Below are 26,142 nucleotides of genomic sequence, written 5' to 3'. Positions count from 1 at the left end.
CGAAAATCAACATGATAGTTTCACATCACATCACAGTTATTAAATATTGAGGGAGTTATGTTTTACCAAAATATACCAGTTTCACATAATCTAGCCAGTAATGTATGACACGCTATTTTATTTTAAGAGATATTAGCTAATTCTCTTAATTTTAGTAATTGATTCTGCCCTTTTTTTTCTTGTGATAAACATAATCAGACTTCTACCTATGGTTCTTAGGTACAAATTCCGATGCAACAATTTACAATTTGAATAGAGCACACAGCGTATTTGGTGAGGATTTTATAGGCTGTGCCAAGATTTTCCAAGTATTAACTGATCGTGATGTGTTCTACAGGTTGTATTTGTCTACAGGTTGTTGACAAATATATCTGTATGCCATATATATCTGGTATGTCTAAAAAAAGGAAACACACTATAATATATCCAAATATACCTTTTCCAATTTGGCTCATTCACACTGACAATTTCCCAGTACCATCCCACCCAAACACTTGGGATAACAGTAGTGGGGAAGATAATAGTGATAAAGTTCAAGTTGATAATATTGCTTTCTTGCATCATTTGCTATTACTACTACTATTACAAGTTCCAAATTAGCAGATGTCATTGAGATACTAGGTCTATCAAGTTTTAGTAGATAGTGTGCTATTCCCACTTCATCAAACTTCTTTACAGTTTTCTTTATGGTCTTTGTTATGCATGGTTTATGTCCAAAACTCTTTTGAACTGGCATGCAACTGCTGTAGCATTTTCATAATTTACATGCCACCTTACAGTTTCAGTCCTCTCCTTCTCTGTAAGGCTTATGATACTTTTCATTCTGAAACAATAAAAAAAAAAATACTATAACAGAACTTAAAAATGATTTCATTTGTTTCTCATTCATTTTTATAAAACAAAATAATATCAAAATGAGATAAGAAAAACAGCATTTAAAATAATTTTTGTTTTTTATTCTACCACAGTATGGTGTGCATAAGTTAGGAGTACCAGCAGAGGATTCAGATTACCAAAAATTATATAAATCTGTAGAATCTCTGTGGTGTGACTTAGTCAGAAGCAAAGGTACAATGAGAGTGGGGGTAATTTACAGACCAGAAATTGTGAAAAATATGAAGAAAGTTTTTACATGCAGATGGAATGGGCAAGCATGAATGTCTTATTATGGGTGATTTTAATCTTCCCCAGATTGATTGGAATAAGTGGAAGAGAAACTTATGGTGGGAAAAAACTTTTTTTTAATAAACTAGATGATTATTATTTGTACCAACATATTAGAGAAAGTACTAGGGGTGAGAATATACTTGACCTCATCATTACTAACAATTCAGTTGACATCACAGAGCTTAAAGTACAGGACCCATTGTCAGGAAGTGATCATGCAATTGTCAGCTGGAAGATGAAGAAAGATGTTGCAATAGTTAGCATTAGCAAAGGTACATGATGCAAGAAAGCAAGCTTATATAGCATCAGCCAAAAAAAAAAAAAAAAAAAATATATATATATATATAATATCATCCATACACTCGCTCCAAATGTTTGTCTAGTTCTGCCTTGAATCCATTTAAGCTATCAACTTACCTTAGTTAAAGGTAAAGGCACAGGTTTTAACTTCAGAAGAGAGGACTTTGACAGTTTAAAGCACTATATGGCATCTGTGAACAGGGCAGATTGCCAAGGGATGGTGAATACATTTGAATTATGGAATATTTTTAAAGCAAAAATCACAGATGCCATTAATGCATACATTAATGAATTACCTTTAACTACCTTTAATACTTTTAAGAAAATATTGCAGGAGGAGGATGCTGAAATGGATGACAGTGGAGCTCAGTTACAGAGTGATGAAAAGTATTGAAACCTACAGCAGGTACAAGTTGATCTGTAATAGTACCATAAATAAGGTCAGGGAAGCCAAGGCTGCATATGAGAAAGCATTAGCTAAGAGAGTAAAGACTGGGAACAAGGTATTTTTCATGTATGTGAATACAACAAAGAAAAAGCTAATCAGATCGGACCCTTGTGCACTGGGTGTGGGAATGTCTTAGACAACCCAGCTGATGTTATTGATGAATTGAACAGGTAATTTGCATCTGTCTTTACTGATGAAAGACCCTTTATGCTGAGAAGAGGCTGAGCCATATGAAATTAATGATGTTGTAATTACAGATGATTGTTTATTAGAAAAACATTGAGCATAAAAGCAAGTGAGGTGCCCGTTGATGGCATTTATCCTGTAGTTTTGAGGAAGAGAGCAAGGGAGTGTATTGAACCATTGATGTTAATTATGAGGGCTTTTTGGACTCGGGGAGATTCTTTTGGATTGGAGAAGTGTCGATGTATTGGGATAATACAAAAGCGGTTGTAAGAGTGAAGTTGATAACTTCACTGAAGTCAGACCGGTTAGTCTGACTTCAGTGGTAGAAAAAAATCTTAAAAACAGTGATTAAGAGAGCAATCCAGGGACATTTAGTTGTGCATTCTGAAGGATGCACAACGTGGCTTTGTTAAGGGTAAATCATGCTTAACTAGCTTAGTAGGCTATTTTGACACAGTTACTCATGAGCTGGATTTAGGGAATAATTTTGACATAGTTTATTTGGATTTTAGCGAAGCATTTGACTTGGTCCCATGTGAGAGGTTACTGTATAAGCTTGAACAGGTTGGAATTACCGGTAAGATTCTAAGATGGATTGCTGGGTGGCTGCAGGGCAGAAGACAGAGGGTTGTGATTAATGGATATTCTTCAGATTGGTGTAACATCAGGAGTGTGGTCCCTCGAGGATCAGTTCTTCAACCAACGGTTTGTTTCTCATGTTCATAAATGACATTGATGAATGGATAGAAGGCATGATGTCAAAATTTGCAGATTACGTAAAGATTGGCAGAGTCGTTAATGATCAGTGCCAAGCAGTGCTCCTTCAAGAAGACTTGAACTGATTTCAAAGATGGTCAGAGAAGTGGCAGCTATGTTTTAATGCTGCTAAATGCAAGGTTTTACACTTGGGGAATAGCAACCCACAAATAAATTATATACTTGGATTAAATTAAAAACAGTGGAGGAGCAAAGGGATCTGGGAATTACAATATGGGCAGAAAGCGCATGGTGTCCTATCAATTATTTATCAAACGTTATCCTGTAGAGATAGGAACATCATGATCCCACTGTATAAGATAATTATAAGCCTATATTTGGAATACTATGTTCAAGTATGGAGACCTCATCTGAAAAAAAGACATCAAGCTTCTTGAAAGAGTCCAAAGATGGGCAACTCGACTGGTGAGATCAGCAGGACGACTGTATGAGAAAAGACTCTGATTATGTGGGCTACAGAGCTTGGCAAGCAGGAATCTTAGAGGTGACCTGATTAAGTTTTATAAAGCTTTGAGAGTAAAATTGGTAGTAAAATGAATGAAGGTGGAATTCTCACTATACTAAACAATTCCAGAACTAGAGGTCATAAATTCTGTAGGATGTTTTCTTTTAGCCATCGAGCCGAGCCGACCTGGCTAGCCGGGTGGATAAAGTGCCTGCCTGGCAACTCAAAGGTCACGGGTTCGAATCCCACCTCGGGCTTGGATCAAAGTACTGCAAAAACCTTGGGAGGTGCATTATGACCACAGAAGCCGATGCGCCAACAACTACCAAAAAAAAAAAAACACCGTCGAGCCGATGATACCTGGAACAAGTTGCCCTCACAGGTAGTTGAGGCCAAAAGTTTAAATAAATTCAACAGTCTACTGAATACTTACCTACGTGAGAAGAGTGGCATATGATTTGTGTAAGAGTGGCATATGATTTGTGTTGTCTTATCTACTTGGTTGGGTTTTTTTTTTTTTTTTGGTTTTTTTTTGCCAGTGCAGCAAAAGCCTGTGGCTTCCTTGCACTATACTATTTGCTAATACTATTTTTACTATTAAAAAAATTGAGACAAACTGCTTTATTAATATAACAACTTGAAACTCCAGCAATCCCTTTAATCTCTTAGTGATAAAATAATATGTTTGGGCATCTTACAAATTAAGTTTTGTGTACTGCTAATGTAAAAAAATATGTAGGAGTCAAAAAGCAAAACTTTTTGTATGCCTTGGTTGCCATATTACAAGGTAATTGGCCTATGAAAATATACCCAGAGACATCTCTAGCACATGACAGATAAGCTCTTATCTGTTGTGCTTGTACATCTGTATGCTCATTTACCATAAAGATGACATACAGATTACTGGATGTGTTACATTCAATTAGTTGTACTCTATTGAAGAAAGCTATTGTGGAATTTTGGGGATGAAGATGAAGCGAACTGCAAAATAGCACAATGTTGCTTGAAGTTCCATTATGTTTTTGCTCAATTATTTCATAAAAGTAATTAATTTTAAATGTAATAATAACTAAGGATTTTCGTTTTTCATTGCTTATTTTTCTTTGTTTAGGATACCATAATAGCTTATCAAGCTCTTATTGAATATGCTATTCAGTCTCGACTGAGAGAAGTAACAGACATTACTGTTACTGTTGAAGTTCCATCAACCCTTGGTTTTGTTAAGCAGCTACACATTGGAGAGAAGAATTTGGCCCAGCAACAGACACTACAGGCAAGTTCTTTGACTTAATTTTGTTACATATATACGAAGCGTGACGATAAAGTTTTGAGAATAATTTTGTTTCCGTAAAAGTGGCACCCTGTAAGCCGTTACGTCCTCCTGCTGTATAGCCTGATCTCCCCCTCTACCTGCATGCAAAGGTTAAACATTGTCAGTCATTGTACAAGTTGGTTTGTGTTAAGACGTGTTTGAGTTCCACGTTACATGAAAAATGGAACGCAATTAAAGCAAAGAGTTGGGATAAAATTTTTGGTGAAAAGTGGCGAATCGCCAACGGATATTTATGAAAGTTGACCAAAGTTTATGGAAATGGTACCATGTCAAAACCACGTCTTTTCAATTTGGCAAAACAGTTTCGAGAAGGATGCAAATCCGTCGAAGATGCTGAGCATTCAGGGCATCCTTCCACGACTCAACATGATGAAAACATTGTTCATATGTGTGATCTTGTTCAAAGCGATATGCAGTTAACCAAAAAAATGATTGCCAAAAAATTAAACATTAATCAGGAAAGTGTTAGATTAATTTTGACTGAAAATTTGTTGATGGGGAAAGTGTGTGCAGAGCTGGTACCAAAAAACCTGTCTCATGAGCAGAAAGAAATTCGGTGTAGTGAAAGAGTTTTTAACTTCAAAATCGATCATATGTTGCAGCATCCTCCGTATTTTTCTGATTTGTCTCCTTTTGACTTCTTTTTATTTCCTCGAGTAAAAGGAGTCATGAACGGAATGCATTTTCAGTCAGTTTCTGAATTCAGAATAACATAATGCGGATATTAAAACAGATACCAGAAATGTTACGATCAATGGATCCTATGCTGGAATGCATGTGTTCAGTCTGAAGGGGACTACTTTGAAGGCAATGGCCTCACATCTGTATAATTTTCAAAATAAAATTTTTAAATGAATTATTCTCGAAACTTTATTGTCACACCTCGTATATTCTAAATTATATAATTTTGTAATGTATAGGGTGCTTGTAGAATAATTTTTAATTTCTACAGTTTGGAACCTTGTGTCTCTTAAAATACCTATTGGAAGGAGTTGAAATTTTGGAATATTCCTATAATTATGCATGTTATTAGAATAAAATTTCTCTCAAGATGGCCAGGTAGTTTGGGAAAGTTCAAAGAGGATTTGGTGGACACTTTCTGGTAATGGGAATATGAGTGATTGGAAATTTTTTTTTTTTGGAAAATGCAGGATAAGACCATTTCCCTTTGCTTGACCATTCTGATATTAACACTAAGGTAAACATTTTACTTTTATTGTAATAATGTAATTTTGTAAATTTTCAGTTACACCCAGTGGTGAGCTATAGTGGGCTCGCAAGAGCCCATTGTTATTTTTTTTTTGAAAATTTGCGAGCCCATTGTTGAAACGATTATTTATTTCACAAATGAAATCCTGAATTTAACTATTGAGTATCCAGAGCCGGAACTACGGTGAGGACAGCAGGAACCCATACCCAGCATTTTAATCGCCCAATCGACCAGTTATATATTTTTAAATTGCTTCATTTTTGAGTTAATTACATCGAACCTCTGTTTAACGAACTTCTTCATAGCAAATTTTTTTTAATTTTCCTTGGTTTTTACGGAAACATTTAAAATAATTTCTGACGACGTATTACAAGAGACAACTTTGTACACATGTCCTCACCGCTGGCCTTTAGGTAATTAGAAAGTGCGAATTAAGAGTGAAAGGGATTACCTTCCACAACGTTACTGGTGCCCGTAAAAACCATGGAACCTCATTCCAAGAAGTCACGCTAGTCGATATGCTTTCCATAGCCAGTCAGAGGATTAAGAAGATTCCCGACACGGTTAATAGCCACTGGTCAACTTGTGTTGTGGTTTCCCCTTTACTCTGACAAGAAATCATATGTTTTTCAGAGAAGTGAGTGATCCAGGCGTTTCAGTAACTTTCTCCTGTCTATGTTTACATGGTCACAGTAGCTGAATATCCGAGTGATTCCGATATTTTGCAGTTTCAGAACTAGTGACAGTAATGATGTCGAGGGGCGGAGGAGGATTGAGGCAACTTTGAAGTAAACTTTCCAAAGATGAAATGTTGGAAGATTTGGAAACCGCTTCGAGGCTTTCACTGTGAAGAAAATGTTCCAAAATATAATGGCATAATTAAAAAAAAACAAAAACAAAACTGTATGCATTATATCACCAATCTCCAAAAGACCAGCGCGAATTAAGGATCGTATAAGGGTCGTGTGTTCGGGCCACGATAGGCAGCTTGTAGAAGGCAAATGAGAAAACAAAAGGAAATATTTATTTTTTAATGCTAAAATCATGACAGAATACAATTATTTCACAAACACCACATTACTGACAGCAATCACAATTTAATTATATCAAAAACACAAATTAAAATTTGCAAAAAATCATACAAATTATAATCAAACGTTTAAGTATTATAATAATCTTAATAATAATACTTAAAGACTAAACTCTATTATTTGGGTAACACTTGTTTCCGTGCAGTGTGCGTTGTGGAACGGATTGATTGTACAGTCAAATTTTGTGATTCGGTGAAGTTGATTATTGTGAAGGTGTTTACTTTCTGGTTTATTTGTGTCGTCCATGGGGGGGGGGTCTTAGCTGAGGTAGGTAGGGAGTTTTTCCCCCTATCCAGTTATGTTAAAATTGGTAAACGAGTTCCCAGATTTAAAAACATCGTCAAGTGGGGGGGAAACACCTTAGGCATATCAATGTAGGAGGATAGTGAGGGGGAAAGCAGTGAATGGCACTTGTCAATCACTGATCTGGAGTTTTACTTAATTATTCTAATTATAATAATAACAAGAAAATGGAATATTTTTTCCGGGATTCGTTCGGGCCACAATGGGAAGCTTGTAGCTTGCGGACGGCAATTGAGGATTGGAGGGATTATCCCGCTTTGTGCAAACACTTTGAATCAGAAAGTTAAATATTCTGGATTATTAAACTGACTTTTCAATCTGGAATTTCTTAACGATTTAGCACTAATGATCGACATCCTGCAGGAGCTCTCTTACCTTTCAGAAGCTTTACAAAGTCGCAGAATCACTATAGTAAAAGCAGATAAATTAATTATTTTAACTATCAACGCTATCGCTAATTTAAAAAATTCTGAAGGAAATTATGAAGCTAAAATTGAGAGCATGTTGAAGTTGAAAGAATTTGAAGGAATCGAAAGTAAGAACACATTTAAAAAATTACCTCGTGACAGGTTAAGGATAAGTTATTAATGCAACAGAGTAATTTTAAATTAAATAAAGAAAATAATGATACTATTGACGATGAGGAAGTGAAAGAAATTTTAAACATATGCCACTTGGAATCGTGGAATATGAAAGAACTTTCATCTCCATGGCAAGACGGTGAAAAACGAATAAGAAATTTAAGTTTTCTGATAAAATATGAAATAAAAATTTAATGGTTTTAGAGATTGTGTCGAAGACAGTTTATCTTAATAATCGAGTGAAATTCCCTCTTCAATTAAGAAAGCCAAAAATATCTTTGAAACCACTGTGATTAGTAGTGCTGAAGCTGAGTGAGATTTCAGCATAAATGAATAATATTGTGACTATTAAATACGTTGCAGATTATGATGACCATACATATAAATGGAAAACCATTTCTTCAGTTTGATCCGGATCGTTACATCAAATCATCGCTCAGCTATTGAGCAAAGCAGAAGATGGACAACAAATATAAAGAAGTAAATTGCATATAGCAATTTTCAGAATAAATTTTTCTTGAATATTTGTACAATAATTTTTTTCATGTAATATGTGATTTTTGTGTACCTTTTCTAGAAGTGTTTTTTATGTTAATACAGCAGGCCCCCGTTATAACGCGGTTCGCTTTACGCTGATTCGCTATAACGCTGTTCTTATATTATAACCCGTATCTGACTATAACGCTGTCACAGATCACTATAACGCTCTTTTACAGATTACATTTTTGACATAATAACGAAATCGTTTCATTTGATGGAGTCGATAGCTTGAAAATGAATAGCAAAACAGTATTAAAACGTTTCCCACGCCGACTTGAGAAATTTTCCCACGCTCAGTGAAATTTTCTCGCACGCTAATTTAGTTTCAGTACAGTGACTTGTTACGTAGTTCCGAGATCAACATTTTAAAAAATTATCAAGTATATTGCTTGTAATATTTGCGTTATATGCATTTATCCGAAGTCTAGTCATCACTCAGTAGAGTATTAGACATCGTGCGTAACGGAAAGTTTACTTGAACATTGTATCGTAATTAATTCAACCAACGCAGTTACATTTTCGAAGAGCTAATAATGACTGATAGGAATGAAAAAGCAACAACGTCTGGGCGCAGTACGAAGACTATAAATGTAAGAAAAAGACTGAATTTGAAAAATAAATTAGACGTTTTGAAGCGAATCGATTCCGGTCAACGACAAACGGATGTGTGCCATAATTTAGGACTTGCAACTTTAACTGTAAGAACAATTATAAAAAAATAAAGAATTAATTTTTGCAGCGGGAAAGATAGCTGTTCCACTGCAAGCAACTAGGACTAGGCCGGCTATTAGGATTGAAATGGAAAGACTTTAATTTTATTGAAGATAATATTCCAATGCAGAATTCAGTTAAGTTAAATATTAAAAAAAGAGAGAGAGAGAAAGAGATTAGCCAATATGATGATCTGAAGAAAACTCGCCTAAAGAAAAAAAAAAAAAATGTGGAACCATTTAAAACTGGTAAGGGCTGGTTGAATAGATTTAAAATCCAGGGAGAAGCCGCAAGTGCAAGTGCAGATCAAGGAGCCGAAACTTTCAAAAAAGAACTTGTTAAAATTATTGAAGAGGGGTATTATGTGTTATACTTCTCAACAAGTTTTTAACATAGCTGAAGCAGGATTTTTGTGGAAACGAATACCTAAAAGAAGTTTCATATTGAAAGAAGAAAAAAACATGCCAGGTTTCAAAGCGGCGAAGGATCGGTTGATTGGTGTACACGCAGGTATGTATACCTGCGTGTACACCAATGCTAGGAGTTTGGTAAATAAATTTGATGAATTTGAGGTATTGCTCAAAACATCAAAGGCAGATATTATTGGGATATCAGAGACGTGGTGTCACACAGATATAAGTAATGCGGAACTGGAATTTGGGGAATACAATGTGTATAGAAAGGATAGACAGGACAGGAGGGGAGGAGGGGTTATGCTATTAATTAAGAAACACATAAAGTCCAAGGAAGTGAAGCCAGTCGACATCGATGGACAGGGCAGTGTCGAGTCAGTTTGGTGTGACATAAGCATAGGGAAATCAAAATTGAGAGTAGGAGTGTGCTATAGGCCTAATGACTCTGATGAGTATAATAAGATATTGTACAGGGAAATAGAGTGGGCCAGTAAATCAGAGAGTCTTATAATGGGGGACTTTAATTTCCCAGATATTGACTGGAATTTGTGGGTTGGTCACTCCCACACTAGCAAGGCTTTTGTGGATTTATTGGATGATTGTTTTCTACATCAGCATGTTCGTGAGGCAACAAGAGGGAGCAATACTCTTGATCTGATTATCAGTAGTGATTCTTCATGCATTAAGAACCTGCAGATAAATGAACCACTAGGTGGCAGTGATCACAGTGTGTTGAAGTGGGATTTACTCAAGGAGGTAACTACCATCAGAGGTAAAGGGAAGGGTTTTTGTTTTCGTAAAGGCGACTATGATGGTCTGAGACAGTATTTAAATTCTATACAGTGGGACCAACTGATGATGTTACCAACAGCAAACTCAAAATGGGAAGCATTCAAGGAACTAATCTTGGAGGCTACCAGGCTTTACATACCAACTAAGAAATATTGTTCAAGGTTTAGGCCTAAATGGTTGTCAGATGAACTAATGAGACATGTGGCAGAGAAGAAAAATGCATGGGATACATACAAATTAATGGGTGACATGGAAGCCTATGATAGATATAAGTTGGTCTGTAACCAAGTCACAAAGGAGATTAGGCAGGCAAAGGCAGACTATGAAAAATCCTTGGCAAAGGATGCAAAGAAAAACAGAAAAGAGTTCTTTACATACTTGAACTCGAAAAGGAAAGGGATGAATCAGATTGGTCCACTGGATATTGATGGTTCAACAGTTGAGGATCCTGCTCAGGTGGCTAACAATCTAAACGAGTATTTTGCATCTACATTCACGCATGAGGAGTTATTCAGGAAGGAGAATGATGTAGGTAAAGTAAACATTGGCAGTGAGCTGGATGATTTTGTAATAACTGAGAGGAAAGTGGAGGAGAGATTGTTGAGGATAAACATAAAAAAGGCACCTGGGGTGGATGGGATCTATCCAGTTATATTAAAGGAGGCAGCAAAGGAAGTATGCAAACCCCTAGCCATAATTATGAGAGCTTCTTTGGACTCAGGGGAGGTGCCCATAGACTGGAGATGTGCAAATGTAACCCCAATTCACAAAGGAGGATCAAAGGCTGACACAAGTAATTATAGACCTGTTAGTTTAACTTCTGTTCCAGGTAAATTAATGGAGGCACTGGTTAAAGAAGCACTGCAGGATCATCTAGACAAGAATTCAGTTATAGCTCAGACGCAGCATGGTTTTGTTAAGGGCAGGTCTTGCCTGACCAATTTGATTGGATACTATGATGTAGTCACAAAAGAACTGGATGCAGGGAATAACTTTGATATTATATATTTGGATCTTAGAAAGGCTTTTGATACTGTTGCACATGGAAGACTGCTGCACAAATTGGAGCAGTGTGGCATTGGAGGCAAATTGCTGCTATGGATAAGGGGATGGTTGAGTGGCAGAAGACAGAGAGTGGTAATCAATGGACACTGCTCAACGTGGACTAATGTTATTAGTGGAGTTCCTCAAGGTTCAGTGTTGGGTCCGTTGTTGTTTTCGGTGTTTATGAATGATATTGATGATGGGATATCAAGTTTAATGTCCAAGTTTGCAGATGATACAAAGGTTGGCAGGGTCGTTAAGGACAATACTGACGCTATGCTGCTGCAACAGGATCTGGAAAGGTTGAACAGATGGGCTGAGAGGTGGCAAATGAGGTTTAACATCGACAAATGTAAAGTGCTGCATATGGGAAACAGTAACCCCAGAGCAACGTATCAACTCTGCGGTACTACACTGACAGTGGTGGAGAATGAAAAGGACCTGGGGGTAATTGTGCAGGCAGATATGAAGTTCTCTGAGCAGTGCAGACGAGCTGCAAGAGTAGCTCATGGTGTCTTGTCAATGATATACAGGAATTTTTCTAGCAGGGATAAGGAGGTGATTATTCCCTTGTATAAGGCAATGGTAAGGCCACATCTTGAGTACTGTATACAGGTCTGGAGGCCTCATTTCAAGAAGGATGTAGAGCTGCTGGAACGGGTACAGAGAAGGGCAACAAGATTAGTAAATGGAACAAAGGGTTGCTCTTACGAAGAAAGGCTTAAGTTTTGCAAATTACAGAGTTTGGAGACTAGGCACCGGCGAGGTGATCTGATAGAGGTGTATAAGGCTTTGAATGGTTTGAGCATGCTCAATGCCAATGGGATTCTTCATCTTTCTCAGAATAATCACCTCAGAGGGCATAAATTCAAATTGAGGAAGGACGGATGTCGGATAGATGTGCGGAAATTTGCCTTTGGCCAGCGGGTGGTTGGTTGGTGGAACCGACTTCCATCACTTGTTGTTGAAGTTGATAGCCTAAACAAATTTAAAGCTCAACTGGACAGGTATTTCGAACGAACGGAGGGGTGAAATGGGAGTGGTTTTTTTTTTTTTTTTTTTTTTTGGCTGATGCTGAATAAGCTTGCTTTCTTGCATCATATGCCTCTGCTAATGCTAATGCTAATGCTAATGACTTTATTGTTGGTTGTAACGCTGCGGGGGATTTAAAATTAATACCCCTTTTAGTTTATTTGGAAGAGGGCCAAAGTTCAACTCAAAATCCACACATTTTTCATGATTAAATTCATCAATTAAATTAAATTCATTATTTTAATTGGAATTTTAAATTTACTTTTGATACGCAAGTAGTTACCACATAATTATACGTATGCAATGCAGAATATTTTATATGTGAAAATATTTGAATATTAAATATTTTGACCGACATTTGTGCATCTTTTCATTACTGTTTATTATTCATTAGGAAATATCCTATGGCACCGACCGCAGCTCATAAATACATATGTTACCTTATGGGAAAGCGGCGCTCGCTTAGCGCGGATTCACTTAGCGCTCTGTTTTTCCGGAACGAATGATCAGCGTTAAGCGGGGGTCACCTGTATTTGTTTTTATATTGTAGAATGTTTTGTGATAGTTTTTGTTATTTGTGATATGGGAAATATTTCGTGTTATTTTTTATTCGCAGTATTAAAATTTTATCATGAAAAAAATGGATCCATTATATTTCCCTAGTTGTGAAAAAAAAAGAGAGACCAATAAAAAAGTGGTAGATGGTTTTATGTGAATCCTTTGTGTTTCTTTTAGGTATTTTGATTTGTATATTGATTATGAAATAAAAGAGCTTTTGTATTGTAAATACTGTATTTTATTGATCCTTCGCAAATTTTCATAATTTCTGGAAGACAAGATACAATGGATTTATGATAACCAAAGTAAGAGATGTATACTTGCGATTGCAACGTATCTAAATGTCTAGAAAACAGCGTCGATTGAAATATCGATCTTGTAGTTGAAGTGACATACGCAGCTGTTCGGGGAGACTAACAATGGAATGTTACGAAAATGCGAGAGGAAAAAATAAATTGTTGACAAATATTTGTATTGATTGTTGCAGTCATATGACAAATACTTGTATTGTTGCAATCATACTTACTTCAGGAAGTATGATTATGACGTCATGTTACTCAAATTCTAAAAACTTAGAACTCGAGAGACTATCACATCCAGATATTATCGTAAGGGGGGGGCATGATGACCAGACTGACTGGAGATATCATACCGGTCACGAAAAATGCATCACCTGCTCTAATCACACTTCTAGTGAGTGCTCCACGCAGACTAGTAGTGTGAACATCGGAAGCACCTCTGGCAGAAGCCTACAGCGGATGACGTCACAGAATTGACGTCATCTGCTGCAGTCATCAAAAAGTAGGCAAAACTGCGAGCCCATTGTTAAAATATTCACAGCTCACCACTGGTTACACCTCCAAAGAAAACCCCAGGATGGGGTTGTAATATGTGATTATTAATTTCTGGTTAACATTATGTAAATTTTCCAAATTACATTACCTATATTCCATCAACTTGTTATAGTGCAATAAACTTTTATTATAATTTTATATTTGCATATTCGACTACCATATTTTGATTTTTGGTTTTCAACATACCAGTGAGTAAAATGTGTGTAGTTTTGCCTAGGAAAGGAAAGCTGTAAGTGGGAAATGCATTACATTTGCAAACTCCTTTTTGGTATGATGTAATCAGAAAACAGAACTACTTTAATAACTGTTTAATGGCCAACCTAAAATCTCATGAACTAAAATACCACAACCATATATATATATATATATATATATATATATATATGTTTGAATAATGACAAAAGTTAAAATATAATAAACTAAATAAATAAATATTGAGCTTTCATTAGAGCCAGCAACATTCACATCCTCCATATGAAGCCAAGATATATCGAATATTTTAAAATAAAATAAAATAAAACATAAGCCAGTAGTATGGCAAAAACTGTAGAGCGAAAATTAACATAAAAATAACCCAAAATAAATTTATTTATTTTGGGTTATTTTAACCCAAAATAACTTTATTTATTTTGGGTTATTTTTATGTTAATTTTCGCTCTACAGTTTTTGCCATACTACTGGCTTATGTTTTATTTTATTTTATTTTATTTTAAAATATTGGATATATATATATATATATATATATATAAAAGTAAAAATAAATGAAACAAATGCCAGTAAAAATGACAAACCAGTAGAGCGAAAAGTAAAATAAACCCATGTGTAATATAGCAAAAGGCGGATGAAGGATCAAGATAAAGAGTATTGCAGAAGGAATTCTAAAATAATTTAGAAACAGCCAATTAATAGAATACCAAATAATGGAAATTTTAGAATAAGCTAATTAGTTGAAATTTAGCGGCACCCAGAAGATAGCACCAGGTCCAAATTATGTGAAATATTACTAAAAACAGAGAAGAAAATCAACTACACCTGACCAAGAAAATGAAAATAAATAAATAAATTAGACTGACCATTATGCCCCATCTCAATGGAGGACCACGAGACCAGTAATGGTCAGGAAATCATTGCATTTCGAACATTAGACAAATTCATGCATCATCGAACCAATACACTGATCAAACCGCAAATGCAATGAATTTGAATAATGGTAGCCCTTATGCAGTGAAAATTTAAAATAGAACAGATCCTAGCTTACTGGCATTTTTTTCATTTATTTTTACTTTAATTTAATTCAAGCAACATGTGGTGGATAATGCATTTCAGCCACTAATGTTTGCTGTGCTAATTTCCTTCTATTCTATTTTTCTGTGTTTCTATTTTCTTGAATATTTATTTAAAGTTTTTAATTTATATTTATATATATATATATATATATATATACTGAACAACTGTTAGATTTTAGTACTTATTTAAGTACTAGTAAACTGACATGTATTAGTAAGGCCATATGATGCAAGGAAACAGACTTTTTCTGCATCAGCCAAAAATGAATAAAGAAATATTTATTTTTTATTATATATTTACATGTTTATTATTATATATTTTGTATTTTTGTAATTTTATATATATATAAAAACAAAAAATATACTGCATCTCTCTCTCTCTCTCTCTCTCTCAAAATTTATTTAATAGCTGTTCTCATAAGGAAGTTATGATGTATATCTTAGAATTATTTTTGACACCATTCTAAAATATAATTGCCATACATGAAGTAATCATAAGCAAGGCCCTAATAGCATTTTAACTCTGCTTTGAAAGTCCTAATATTATAAGAAAATAGTATCACCTGCTTCTGTATTCCTTACTTTTAGCTATTTAGTATGTTGTAACTAATTTATGTGCATGGTAATGATTACTGGTTTCTCTAATTATGCTGGTCAACAAGATTTTAATAACATAAATCAGGGCTGTCCAAACCACGGCCCACAGAACGATTTTGTGTGGCCCTCCTGTGGGTTAGGCCTTTTGATTTTCACGTGCGAAAAAAAAAAAACTGTCATCGCAAAACACTACTTGTGAGTTCAAACCTAGGTTCTACACGCGACTTCAAGTGTATTTCATTGTGTCCATGTTAGATGTCACATTTCAATGAACATGCTCTGGGGTGGGTCGTCCATCGTTCGTTCGTCCGTTTACCAAGGTTGTTTCACCAGGGCTCACCAAATTACTATATATGCATTGCGATTGATTTGCGTGTTATCTTCAGTATGCTTCACTTCTACTTAATAAATTACTACTTATCGTCAAACAACCATGTCTCAAAAGAAAAGAAAAATTAAAGAAGAAAAGCAAGTGTATCAAAGCCGATGGGAATCAGACTATTTAATTAAAACAACGAGAATAAAATTCAATGTCTTGTTTGCATGCAAGTTTTGTCAGTGCCTAAAGAGTATAATGTGAAATGACACTACACTACATTATACAGTATTTCAGAAGTGCTTGCTAAACCTTGCTAAACATAACTGAATGACTTTCCCAATATTTTAATATCTGTACTGTATTTATTATTATTATTATTATTATTATTATTATTATTATTATTATCTGTTTATTTCCATAAGGAACCACCCCGGGACGGCAAAGTGCCAGGAGGGTGCTAAGTACATATCAGGGTACGAGATACTACGTGCAATTGGTTACATATACTGTACACGTAGTCTCGTCCCAAAATATTTTGTACACATTTTATGTTTAATACATACATTTTATGTTTAATACATACAGTATTTACACATTTATGATTGTGTACAAACATTATACAGCTCATATATTTACAATTCACTAATAATTCCACATATAACTTACCTATTTAAATAACTGTTACAGAAGGTGTATTTTTCCGGTCAACAATTATTATTGTTCTTAAAGTAGAAAGTTTCTCTTTTACTCTCAATTCTTTGGTACTTTGCAGCCGATTCATATTTCGGTAAATCTGTACGAATACTGGAAGATCTCTTTCCGGTATGTTGCATCCTCACACAGTTTTTCAGCATCTATGTGTAGTGAGTTAAATATTTTCGCTGTATTTGATGGGAAGAATCTTTGCAGGCTACTAAGATTGTTCAGGACTGGACGGAGTGGATTATTTACTTCCCCGCAACGTCTAGCAGTGGCACGCGGTTTGACTAGAATATTATCCAGGACTGGAGCATCTACTCTGCCTGTGAGCATTTGTGCGAGAGTGTGTATGTTCCTGTTAATTGTCCGCTGCATCCAGGGTACGATGTTAAGGTTTGAGTAGAGAATGGCCCTTGAGATAGTAAAAGGGTGGCCAGCAACTCTGTTAAGCCATCGCAAGAACCAGTACTCGATCCCAAGGATGGACTTATAATGTGAATCTGGAGCTGATGACCAGATTTGCGAGGCATACATTGCAATTGGCAGGACACACATTAAAATGTACTTGGTCGCTAGATGATGATCACTAATTCCTACCAGTTCCTGTCTAGTAGCCCATAAAGCGGCGAATATTTTTGTCTTCATATGGACGAAGTGTTGAGCAAAGGTGAGTCTGTCATCCCACTTAAGACCTAGGTCCAGGTGAGAGTGCACTTTTTCAACGCTAGACCCGTTGACAGAGATCGAGATGTCATTTTTATTCTGCTTGTAAGTTATGGTCATTTGGGCAGACTTCTGTGCATTAATACGGAGCCCGATGCAATCCAGGTAGCTCTCAAATTCTCGGATTGTGCTATTTGCCATCTGGCAAATACTTTCTGCTGATTCATGGTCTTTGGAAGTGATGAAGAATTTTACATCGTCAGCATATGTTATAAAGTCATGGTACTGTGCAAGAAACGGCTCCAGGGCGGCCGCGAAAAGGGTAGCCGAAAGAACTCCCCCTTGTGGCACTCCTCGCGAGATGGTAAAGTATGATTGTAGCTTTTGGTGCTTAACAGTAAGTTTTCTATGTTCTAGCAGGCTGGTTATTATAGTTAACAAATTTCCTCTTACATTAAAATAATTCATTAAAATCGCAATGAGCGCTGGAATTGAGACGTTGTCGTAGGCTGCGGAGATATCCAAAAAAATAATATCAATTTGTTTTTTCTCATTTAGTGCTCTCTGCACGCGAAAAAGGGTTTCCAGTAAGTTTGTTATTGTTGATCTCCCCGAAATGACTGAGTGCAAATGTGGTGGTCTATTGCTAAAGCAGTGTTGATTGATGGTGGGAAGCATTGTTTTTTCGAAAACCTTCTGTAGGGTGCAACTAACAGAAATTGGTCTGTAATCCTTAGCCGATTTTGGGTGTTTAATCTTTGGTATTGGGGTTACAATGTAATTTTTCCAAGCTTGCGGGAAAGCTCCTGACCTGATGATTTCCTGATAGATGTGCAGTAATAGATCTATTATAAATGGGCTACTTATTTTAAGGATGAACATTGGAAATTTGTCTGGTCCAACAGTGGCCTTATTGGGCAGATCGTTGATTGCTTTCATTACGCTCTCTTTGGTGATTTGTATTTCACTCAATGGAGGTCTTGTTGGTTCCTCTCTTGCCGAATAGTTTCGCTTGTTTATATCTTTCAGGAATTCCAAAATTTTGTTACAATTATCAGTGTTTTTAATTTGATTCAGTCCGTGCAGGTTACCAAAAGTGTTATTAGCCCATTCCTTGAAAATGCATTCGGTCATATTTTCGGTGCTATTTCTATTGCTAGTAATTCTTTTTGCTCGTTTTAGTTTGTTACGAACAACACTGCAGTGTGCCTGTCGTTTTGCTTTGATGAAATGTGCTCTTTCCTTCTTATAACGCACGTGATCGGCGGGATGACCCGTTCTTTGCCATTTTCTATACAGTTTTTGCTTCCTGAGGAAACTTGCTTTCATTTGTGGGTTGAACCATTCTTTTGTTCTCTCAGATATTTTGATTTCTTTTGCTGCTCCTTCCAATGCTATTTGGTAAAGCTTTTTAGTGATCATTTCCAAAGCTTCGTCTACTGGCTTTTCTTGCAGGTCGTTCCAGTTGTAACTAGTCAGGTGACTGAGAATGACTTCTGGATTAATATACTTCACGGAGAAAAGATACTTACTTTGTTTTATCCAGTTCGTGTGCTTACCCTGCATGTTTTTATGCATCTTCAGTGCTGCTTCTATTTCAATGGGATTGTGGTCCGACTTAAATTTTATGCAGTTTTGCGCTAGTCTTATGTCTAAGGAACTATGATACAACAGGTCAAGTTGCTGCATTCCCCTTGTCACTGGTGTCGGAAGTTGCGTTAAGTGCAAAGCACCCAATGTACTATCCAGTTCTTTCTTGGCCTCCCTGTGTTTCGGAAGAGGCAGATTAAAATCCCCCGCTATTATTGTGTCGACTGATGGCTTTAGATTTGCAGCAAGCCAAGCATATTCTGGATACGGCCCTCTGATTATCTTTTTTTTTTTTTATGTGGCTCTCAGATTACCTGAGGTTGGGCAGCCCTGACATAAATGGAAGCCACCTTTTTAGCATTAGCATTAGTAGAGGCATATAATGCAAGAAAGCCAGCTTATGCAGCAGCAGCCAAAAAAAAAAAAAAAACCTCCCATTTCACCCCTCCATTCGTTCCAAATGCCTGTCCAGCTCAGCCTTAAATTTATTTAGGCTATCAACTTCCACAACAAAAGATAGAAGTCTGTTCCACCAACAAACTACTGGCTGGCTAAAGGCAACCTTTAGAAACTGTTTTTCCTCAATTTGAATCTATGCCCTCTCAGGTTCTTAATCTGAGCAAGCGGAAGAATCCCATCAGCATTCAGCTTGCTCAACCCATTCAAGGCCTTATACAGCTCAAACTTGGACATTAATCCTGATATACCTTTATCAATATCATTGATGAATACACAAAAGAACAATGGGCCCAGCACTGAACCCTGAGGAACTCCACTAATAACATTTGTCCATGAAGAGCAGTGTCCATTGTTTACCACGCTCTGTCATCTCACACTCAACCATCCCTTTATCCATTGTAGCAACTTACCCTTAATGCCATACCTCTCCAATTTGTACAGCAGTTTTCCATGTGCAACAGTATCAAAAGCTTTCCTGAAATCCAAGTATATGATATCAAAATTATTTTTGACAGTCAGTTCCATTCTGACCACATCATAGTATCCAATCAAATTGGTCAACCAAGACCTCCCTTTAACAAAACCGTGCTCTGTCTTAACTATTACTGCGGTCTTGTCTAGATGATCCTGCAATGCTTCTTTAGCCAACCGGGCTAGCCAGGTGGGTAAAGTGCCTGCCTGGCAACCCAAAGGTGGTGGGTTCGAATCCCGCTTCGGGCTTGGATCAAAGTACTGCAAAAACCTTGGGAGGTGCATTATGGCCACAGAAGCCGATGCGCCAACAACTACTCAAAAAAAAAAAATGCTTCTTTAACCAGTGACTCCATTATTTTCCCCGGAACAGAAGTTAAACTGAGAGGTCTATAGTTACTTGTGTACCTTTTTAACCCCCTTTGTGAATTGGTGATACATTTGCACACCTCCAATCCATTGGGACCTCCCATGAGTCCAAGAAAGCTCTCGTAATTATGGCTAAGAGTTTGCTTACTTCTATTGCTGCCTCCTTTAATATAACTGGATAGATCCCATCCACCCCAGGTGCCTTCCTTATGTTTAACTTCAACAATTTCTCCTTCACTTTGCTCTCATTTATTACAAAATCACTTAGCTCCCTGTTAGAGTTTGATCTGGCATTCCCCTCATTCAATAACTCCTCATGCATGAATGTAGAATCCAAAATACTCATTCACTTTATCATCTACCTGAGCATGATCATCAGTAGTCAACCCATCTATGGTAAGTGGTCCAATCTGATTCATCCCTTTCCTTCTAGAGTTTACATAAGTAAAGGACTCTTTGCTGACACAAGCTGATATCTGCCATAGTCTTCTGTGTCACCTGATAATTTATATGTATCCCATACATTTTTCTTCTCTGCCCCGAGCCTCATTAATTCAACTGATATCCATTTAGGACTGAACCTTCAACAGTATTTCTTAGTTGGAATGAAAAGTCTAGTAGTCTCCAAGATTAAGTCCCTGAAGGCTTCCCATTCAGAATTCATCGTTGGTAACATCATCAGTTGATCCCACTGTACAGAATTTAAAAACTGTCTGAGACCTCTGTAGTTGCCTTTACGAAAGCAAACGCTCTTCCCTTCCCTTTAGCCTTGATGGTAGTTACATCTTTAAGTAATTCCCATATCAGTACATTTTGATCACTGTCACTCAGTGGTTCCTTTATCTGCAAATTCTTAATGCATGAATAATCACTGCTGATAATCAGATCAAGAGTATTACTCCCTCTGGTTGCCTCTCAAACATGCTGCTGTAGGAAACAGTCATCCAATAAATACAAAAAAGTCTTGCTAGTGTGCAAGTAAGATATTCTGTTTTATTGACCCACTCTATTTCTCTGCACAATTGCTCATTATACTCATCAGATTCATTAGGCCTATAACACACAACTACTCTCATTTTTCCTTTCCCAGTGCTTATGTCACACCAAACACCCTCAACATTGCATTGTTCACCAACATCAGTTGGATGCACTTAGATTTTTATGTGTTTCTTAACTAACAGAATAACCCCTCCTCCCTTCCTATCCTGTCTGTCCTTTCTATACACATTATACTCCCCAAATTCCAATTCTGCACTGCTTATATCTGTGTGACACCACATCTCTGATATCCCAACAATATCTGACTTTGATGTCTTGACTAGCACTTCAAGCTCATCAAATTTATTAACTATACTCTTGGAAATTGGTGTACATGCAAGTATACCTGCACCTGTTTCTACTCTTAGTTACTCTAACACAGTCCATGTATTTATCTGTTCCACTTTTACTCCCAGCAGTACGGTAAATCTCCATTGCCTTGCTTTCCAGGGTGCTGCTCATTCTAATAGAAGCAGTGCAAGAATCACTTTTGCCTCTGCCTGCAGCCACTGTTAACCTTTTAGTCTGTTTATCCCTTCAAGCTAGCAATTTTTCCAACCCACCTAACACTGCCTCGATAGCATCAGCAAATATTCTTGCACCCTTTCCATTTAAGTGTACCCCATCCCTGTAGAAGCAGTCTCTTCTGTCAACAAGCACAGATCAGACTGGAAAAAATTCTACTCCTTGAGCCTTGCACAATCTCTCCAGGGCCGAATTGATCGAAAAGGCTCATATATTGTGTCTGGGCAGAATTGCAGACACTTTCCCATTCAACTCTAACTTGAGACTTTTTTTCGACATTGACCTGTACTTGCTGAGTAAATCTGCAGATCTCTTACTCTTAATGTCATTAGTTCCAACGTGTACAACAATATCACCTTTTGTGCCCTTAAAAGATGATATCTGCTCTACAACATCATCAACTTTTGCCCCTGGCAGACATACCCTGTTCCTGTTCCACCTATCCTTCTTGCATAGTATATTCCTTGTCTCCCTGACATTAGAGTCACCAACAATAACTAGTTCTTTGGGACCAGTACATTCTGCCTTGGAGATTGCCTCTGTGTTGCCTGATGCACGGCGCCTCCGTAGCCAGGTGGGAAGGAGCAGCAGTGCGTAGCACATGCTTCTTGATTAGACCGGGGTTCGAGCCCGTCACCACCAAATATGGAGGATGCGGAAAGGTCAGGGAATGACCACCGCATATCCCGGAGCAATATGGCCTTAGTTGCTAATGCTCCTAAAATCCAAATAACAAACAAATAACAATAACAAGCCTGATGCACAGGAGTCAGCTCTGCCATTGAGTTGGGCAGCTGAGAGCTTGATGGGCCCCTCATATTAATTTATTTGAGGGCATTTACTCTACACCTCAAGCTCTCATGGACACCCATCAGCACATTGAGTTGGTGCCTAATTTCTTGACACTCTAGGCATCTAGCATTAGCATTAGCATTAGTAGAGACATATGATGCAAGAAAGCAAGCTTATTCAGCATCAGCCAAAAAAAAAAAAAAAAAAAAAAAACACACACCACTCCCATTTCACCCCTCCGTTCGTTCGAAATACCTGTCCAGTTGAGCTTTAAATTTGTTTAGGCTATCAACTTCAACAACAAGTGATGGAAGTCGGTTCCACCAACCAACCACCCGCTGGCCAAAGGCAAATTTCCGCACATCTATCCGATATCCGTCCTTCCTCAATTTGAATTTATGCCCTCTGAGGTGATTATTCTGAGCAAGATGAAGAATCCCATTGGCACTGAGCATGCTCAAACCATTCAAAGCCTTATACATCTCTATCAGATCACCTCGCCGGTGCCTAGTCTCCAGACTCTGTAATTTGCAAAACTTAAGATTTTCTTCGTAAAAGCAACCCTTTGTTCCATTCACTAATCTTGTTGCCCTTCTCTGTACCCGTTCCAGCAGCTCTACATCCTTCTTGAAATGAGGCCTCCAGACCTGTATACAGTACTCAAGATGTGGCCTAACCATTGCCTTATACAAGGGAATAATCACCTCCTTATCCCTGCTAGAAAAATTCCTGTATATCATTGACAAGACACCATGAGCTACTCTTGCAGCTCGTCTGCACTGCTCAGAGAACTTCATATCTGCCTGCACAATTACCCTCAGGTCCTTTTCATTCTCCACCACTGTCAGTGTAGTACCGCAGAGTTGATATGTTGCTCTGGGGTTACTGTTTCCCATATGTAGTACTTTACATTTGTCAATGTTAAACTTCATTTGCCACCTCTCAGCCCATCTGTTCAACCTTTCCAGATCCTGCTGCAGCAGCATAGCGTCAGTAGTGTCCTTAACAACCCTGCCAACCTTTGTATCATCTGCAAACTTGGACATTAAACTTGATATCCCATCATCAATATCATTCATAAACACCGAAAACAACAACGGACCCAACAGTGAACCCTGAGGAACTCCACTAATAACATTAGTCCACGTTGAGCAGTGTCCATTGATTACCACTCTCTGTCTTCTGCCACTCAACCATCCCTTTATCCATAGCAGCAATTTGCCTCCAATGCCACACTGCTCCAATTTGTGCAGCAGTCTTCCATGTGCAACAGTATCAAAAGCCTTTCTAAGATCCAAATATATAATATCAAAGTTATTCCCTGCATCCAGTTCTTTTGTGACTACATCATAGTATCCAATCAAATTGGTCAGGCAAGTCTGCCCTTAACAAAACCATGCTGCGTCTGAGCTATAACTGAATTCTTGTCTAGATGATCCTGCAGTGCTTCTTTAACCAGTGCCTCCATTAATTTACCTGGAACAGAAGTTAAACTAACAGGTCTATTATTACTTGTGTCAGCCTTTGATCCTCCTTTGTGAATTGGGGTTACATTTGCACATCTCCAGTCTATGGGTACCTCCCCTGAGTCCAAAGAAGCTCTCATAATTATGGCTAGGGGTTTGCTTACTTCCTTTGCTGCCTCCTTTAATATAACTGGATAGATCCCATCCACCCCAGGTGCCTTTTTTATGTTTATCCTCAACAATCTCTCCTCCACTTTCCTCTCAGTTATTACAAAATCATCCAGCTCACTGCCAATGTTTACTTTACCTACATCATTCTCCTTCCTGAATAACTCCTCATGCGTGAATGTAGATGCAAAATACTCGTTTAGATTGTTAGCCACCTGAGCAGGATCCTCAACTGTTGAACCATCAATATCCAGTGGACCAATCTGATTCATCCCTTTCCTTCTTGAGTTTAAATATGTAAAGAACTCTTTTCTGTTTTTCTTTGCATCCTTTGCCAAGGATTAGTCTGCCTTTGCCTGCCTAATCTCCTTTGTGACTTGGTTACAGACCAACTTATATCTATCATAGGCTTCCATGTCACCCATTAATTTGTATGTATCCCATGCATTTTTCTTCTCTGCCACATGTCTCATTAGTTCATCTGACAACCATTTAGGCCTAAACCTTGAACAATATTTCTTAGTTGGTATGTAAAGCCTGGTAGCCTCCAAGATTAGTTCCTTGAATGCTTCCCATTTTGAGTTTGCTGTTGGTAACATCATCAGTTGGTCCCACTGTATAGAATTTAAATACTGTCTCAGACCATCATAGTCGCCTTTACGAAAACAAAAACCCTTCCCTTTACCTCTGATGGTAGTTACCTCCTTGAGTAAATCCCACTTCAACACACTGTGATCACTGCCACCTAGTGGTTCATTTATCTACAGATTCTTAATGCATGAAGAATCACTACTGATAATCAGATCAAGAGTATTGCTCCCTCTTGTTACCTCACGAACATGCTGATGTAGAAAACAATCATCCAATAAATCCACAAAAGCCTTGCTAGTGTGCGAGTGACCAACCCACAAATTCCAGTCAATATCTGGGAAATTAAAATCCCACATTATAAGACACTCTGATTTACTGGCCCACTCTATTTCCCTGTACAATATCTTATTATACTCATCAGAGTCATTAGGCCTATAGCACACTCCTACTCTCAATTTTGATTTCCCTATGCTTATGTCACACCAAACTGACTCGACACTGCCCTGTCCATCGATGTCGACTGGCTTCACTTCCTTGGACTTTATGTGTTTCTTAACTAATAGCATAACCCCTCCTCCCCTCCTCCCCTCCTGTCCTGTCTATCCTTTCTATACACATTGTATTCCCCAAATTCCAGTTCCGCATTACTTATATCTGTGTGACACCACGTCTCTGATATCCCAACAATATCTGCCTTTGATGTTTTGAGCAATACCTCAAATTCATCAAATTTATTTACCAAACTCCTAGCATTGGTGTACACGCAGGTATACATGCACCTGTTTCTATTCTTAGCTACCCTAACACAACCCATGTGTTTACTTGTACCGCAATGACTCCCAGCAGTCTCTGAAATATCCTGCATCTTGTTTTTCAGGCTTCTGCTCATTTCAATAGAAGCAGTGCAAGAATCACTTCCACCTCTGCCAGTGGCTACTGTTAATCTATTAGTCCTTGTATCCCCCCCAACTAGCAGTTTTCCGACCCACCTAACACTGCCTCGACAGCATCAGCAAATATTCTTGCACCCTTTCTATTTAAGTGTATCCCATCCCTGTAGAAGCAATCTCTCCTGTTAACAAGTACAGTCCAGGCTGAAAAAAATTCTACCCCTTGAGCCTTGCACAATCCCTCCAGGGCCGAATTGATCGACAAGGCTCTCATCATATACTCCCTCCTATCGTGTCTGGGCAGAATTGCAGACACTTTCAAATTCAACCCTAATTCACGGCTTTTTTTCAACAGTGACCTGTACTTTCTAAGTAATTCCGCCGGTCTGGGTCATGATGTCTATTTAAATACAGTTTAATTAACAATGGAATTT

The 26,142-nt window shown here is 37.5% G+C and overlaps 1 protein-coding gene across 1 annotated transcript in view; it reads left to right on the top strand.

The window, feature by feature from the left end:
* Positions 1–26,142, top strand: part of LOC150082463 (CD109 antigen-like) — a 424,736-nt gene that overhangs the window by 374,280 nt on the left and 24,314 nt on the right. The window contains exon 31 of the mRNA XM_090377518.1: positions 4,435–4,596. Within this exon, the coding sequence (XP_090233644.1) occupies positions 4,435–4,596 (162 nt within the window). The remainder of the gene's footprint in view (positions 1–4,434; positions 4,597–26,142) is intronic.

The sequence above is a fragment of the Mastigoproctus giganteus genome, chromosome 7, assembly GCF_048544385.1.
Source record: "Mastigoproctus giganteus isolate SK-2022 chromosome 7, ASM4854438v1, whole genome shotgun sequence".
NCBI lineage: Eukaryota > Metazoa > Arthropoda > Arachnida > Uropygi > Thelyphonidae > Mastigoproctus > Mastigoproctus giganteus.
Note: the sequence above shows the minus strand (reverse complement) of the source record. Positions and strands in the feature narration are given on the sequence as shown.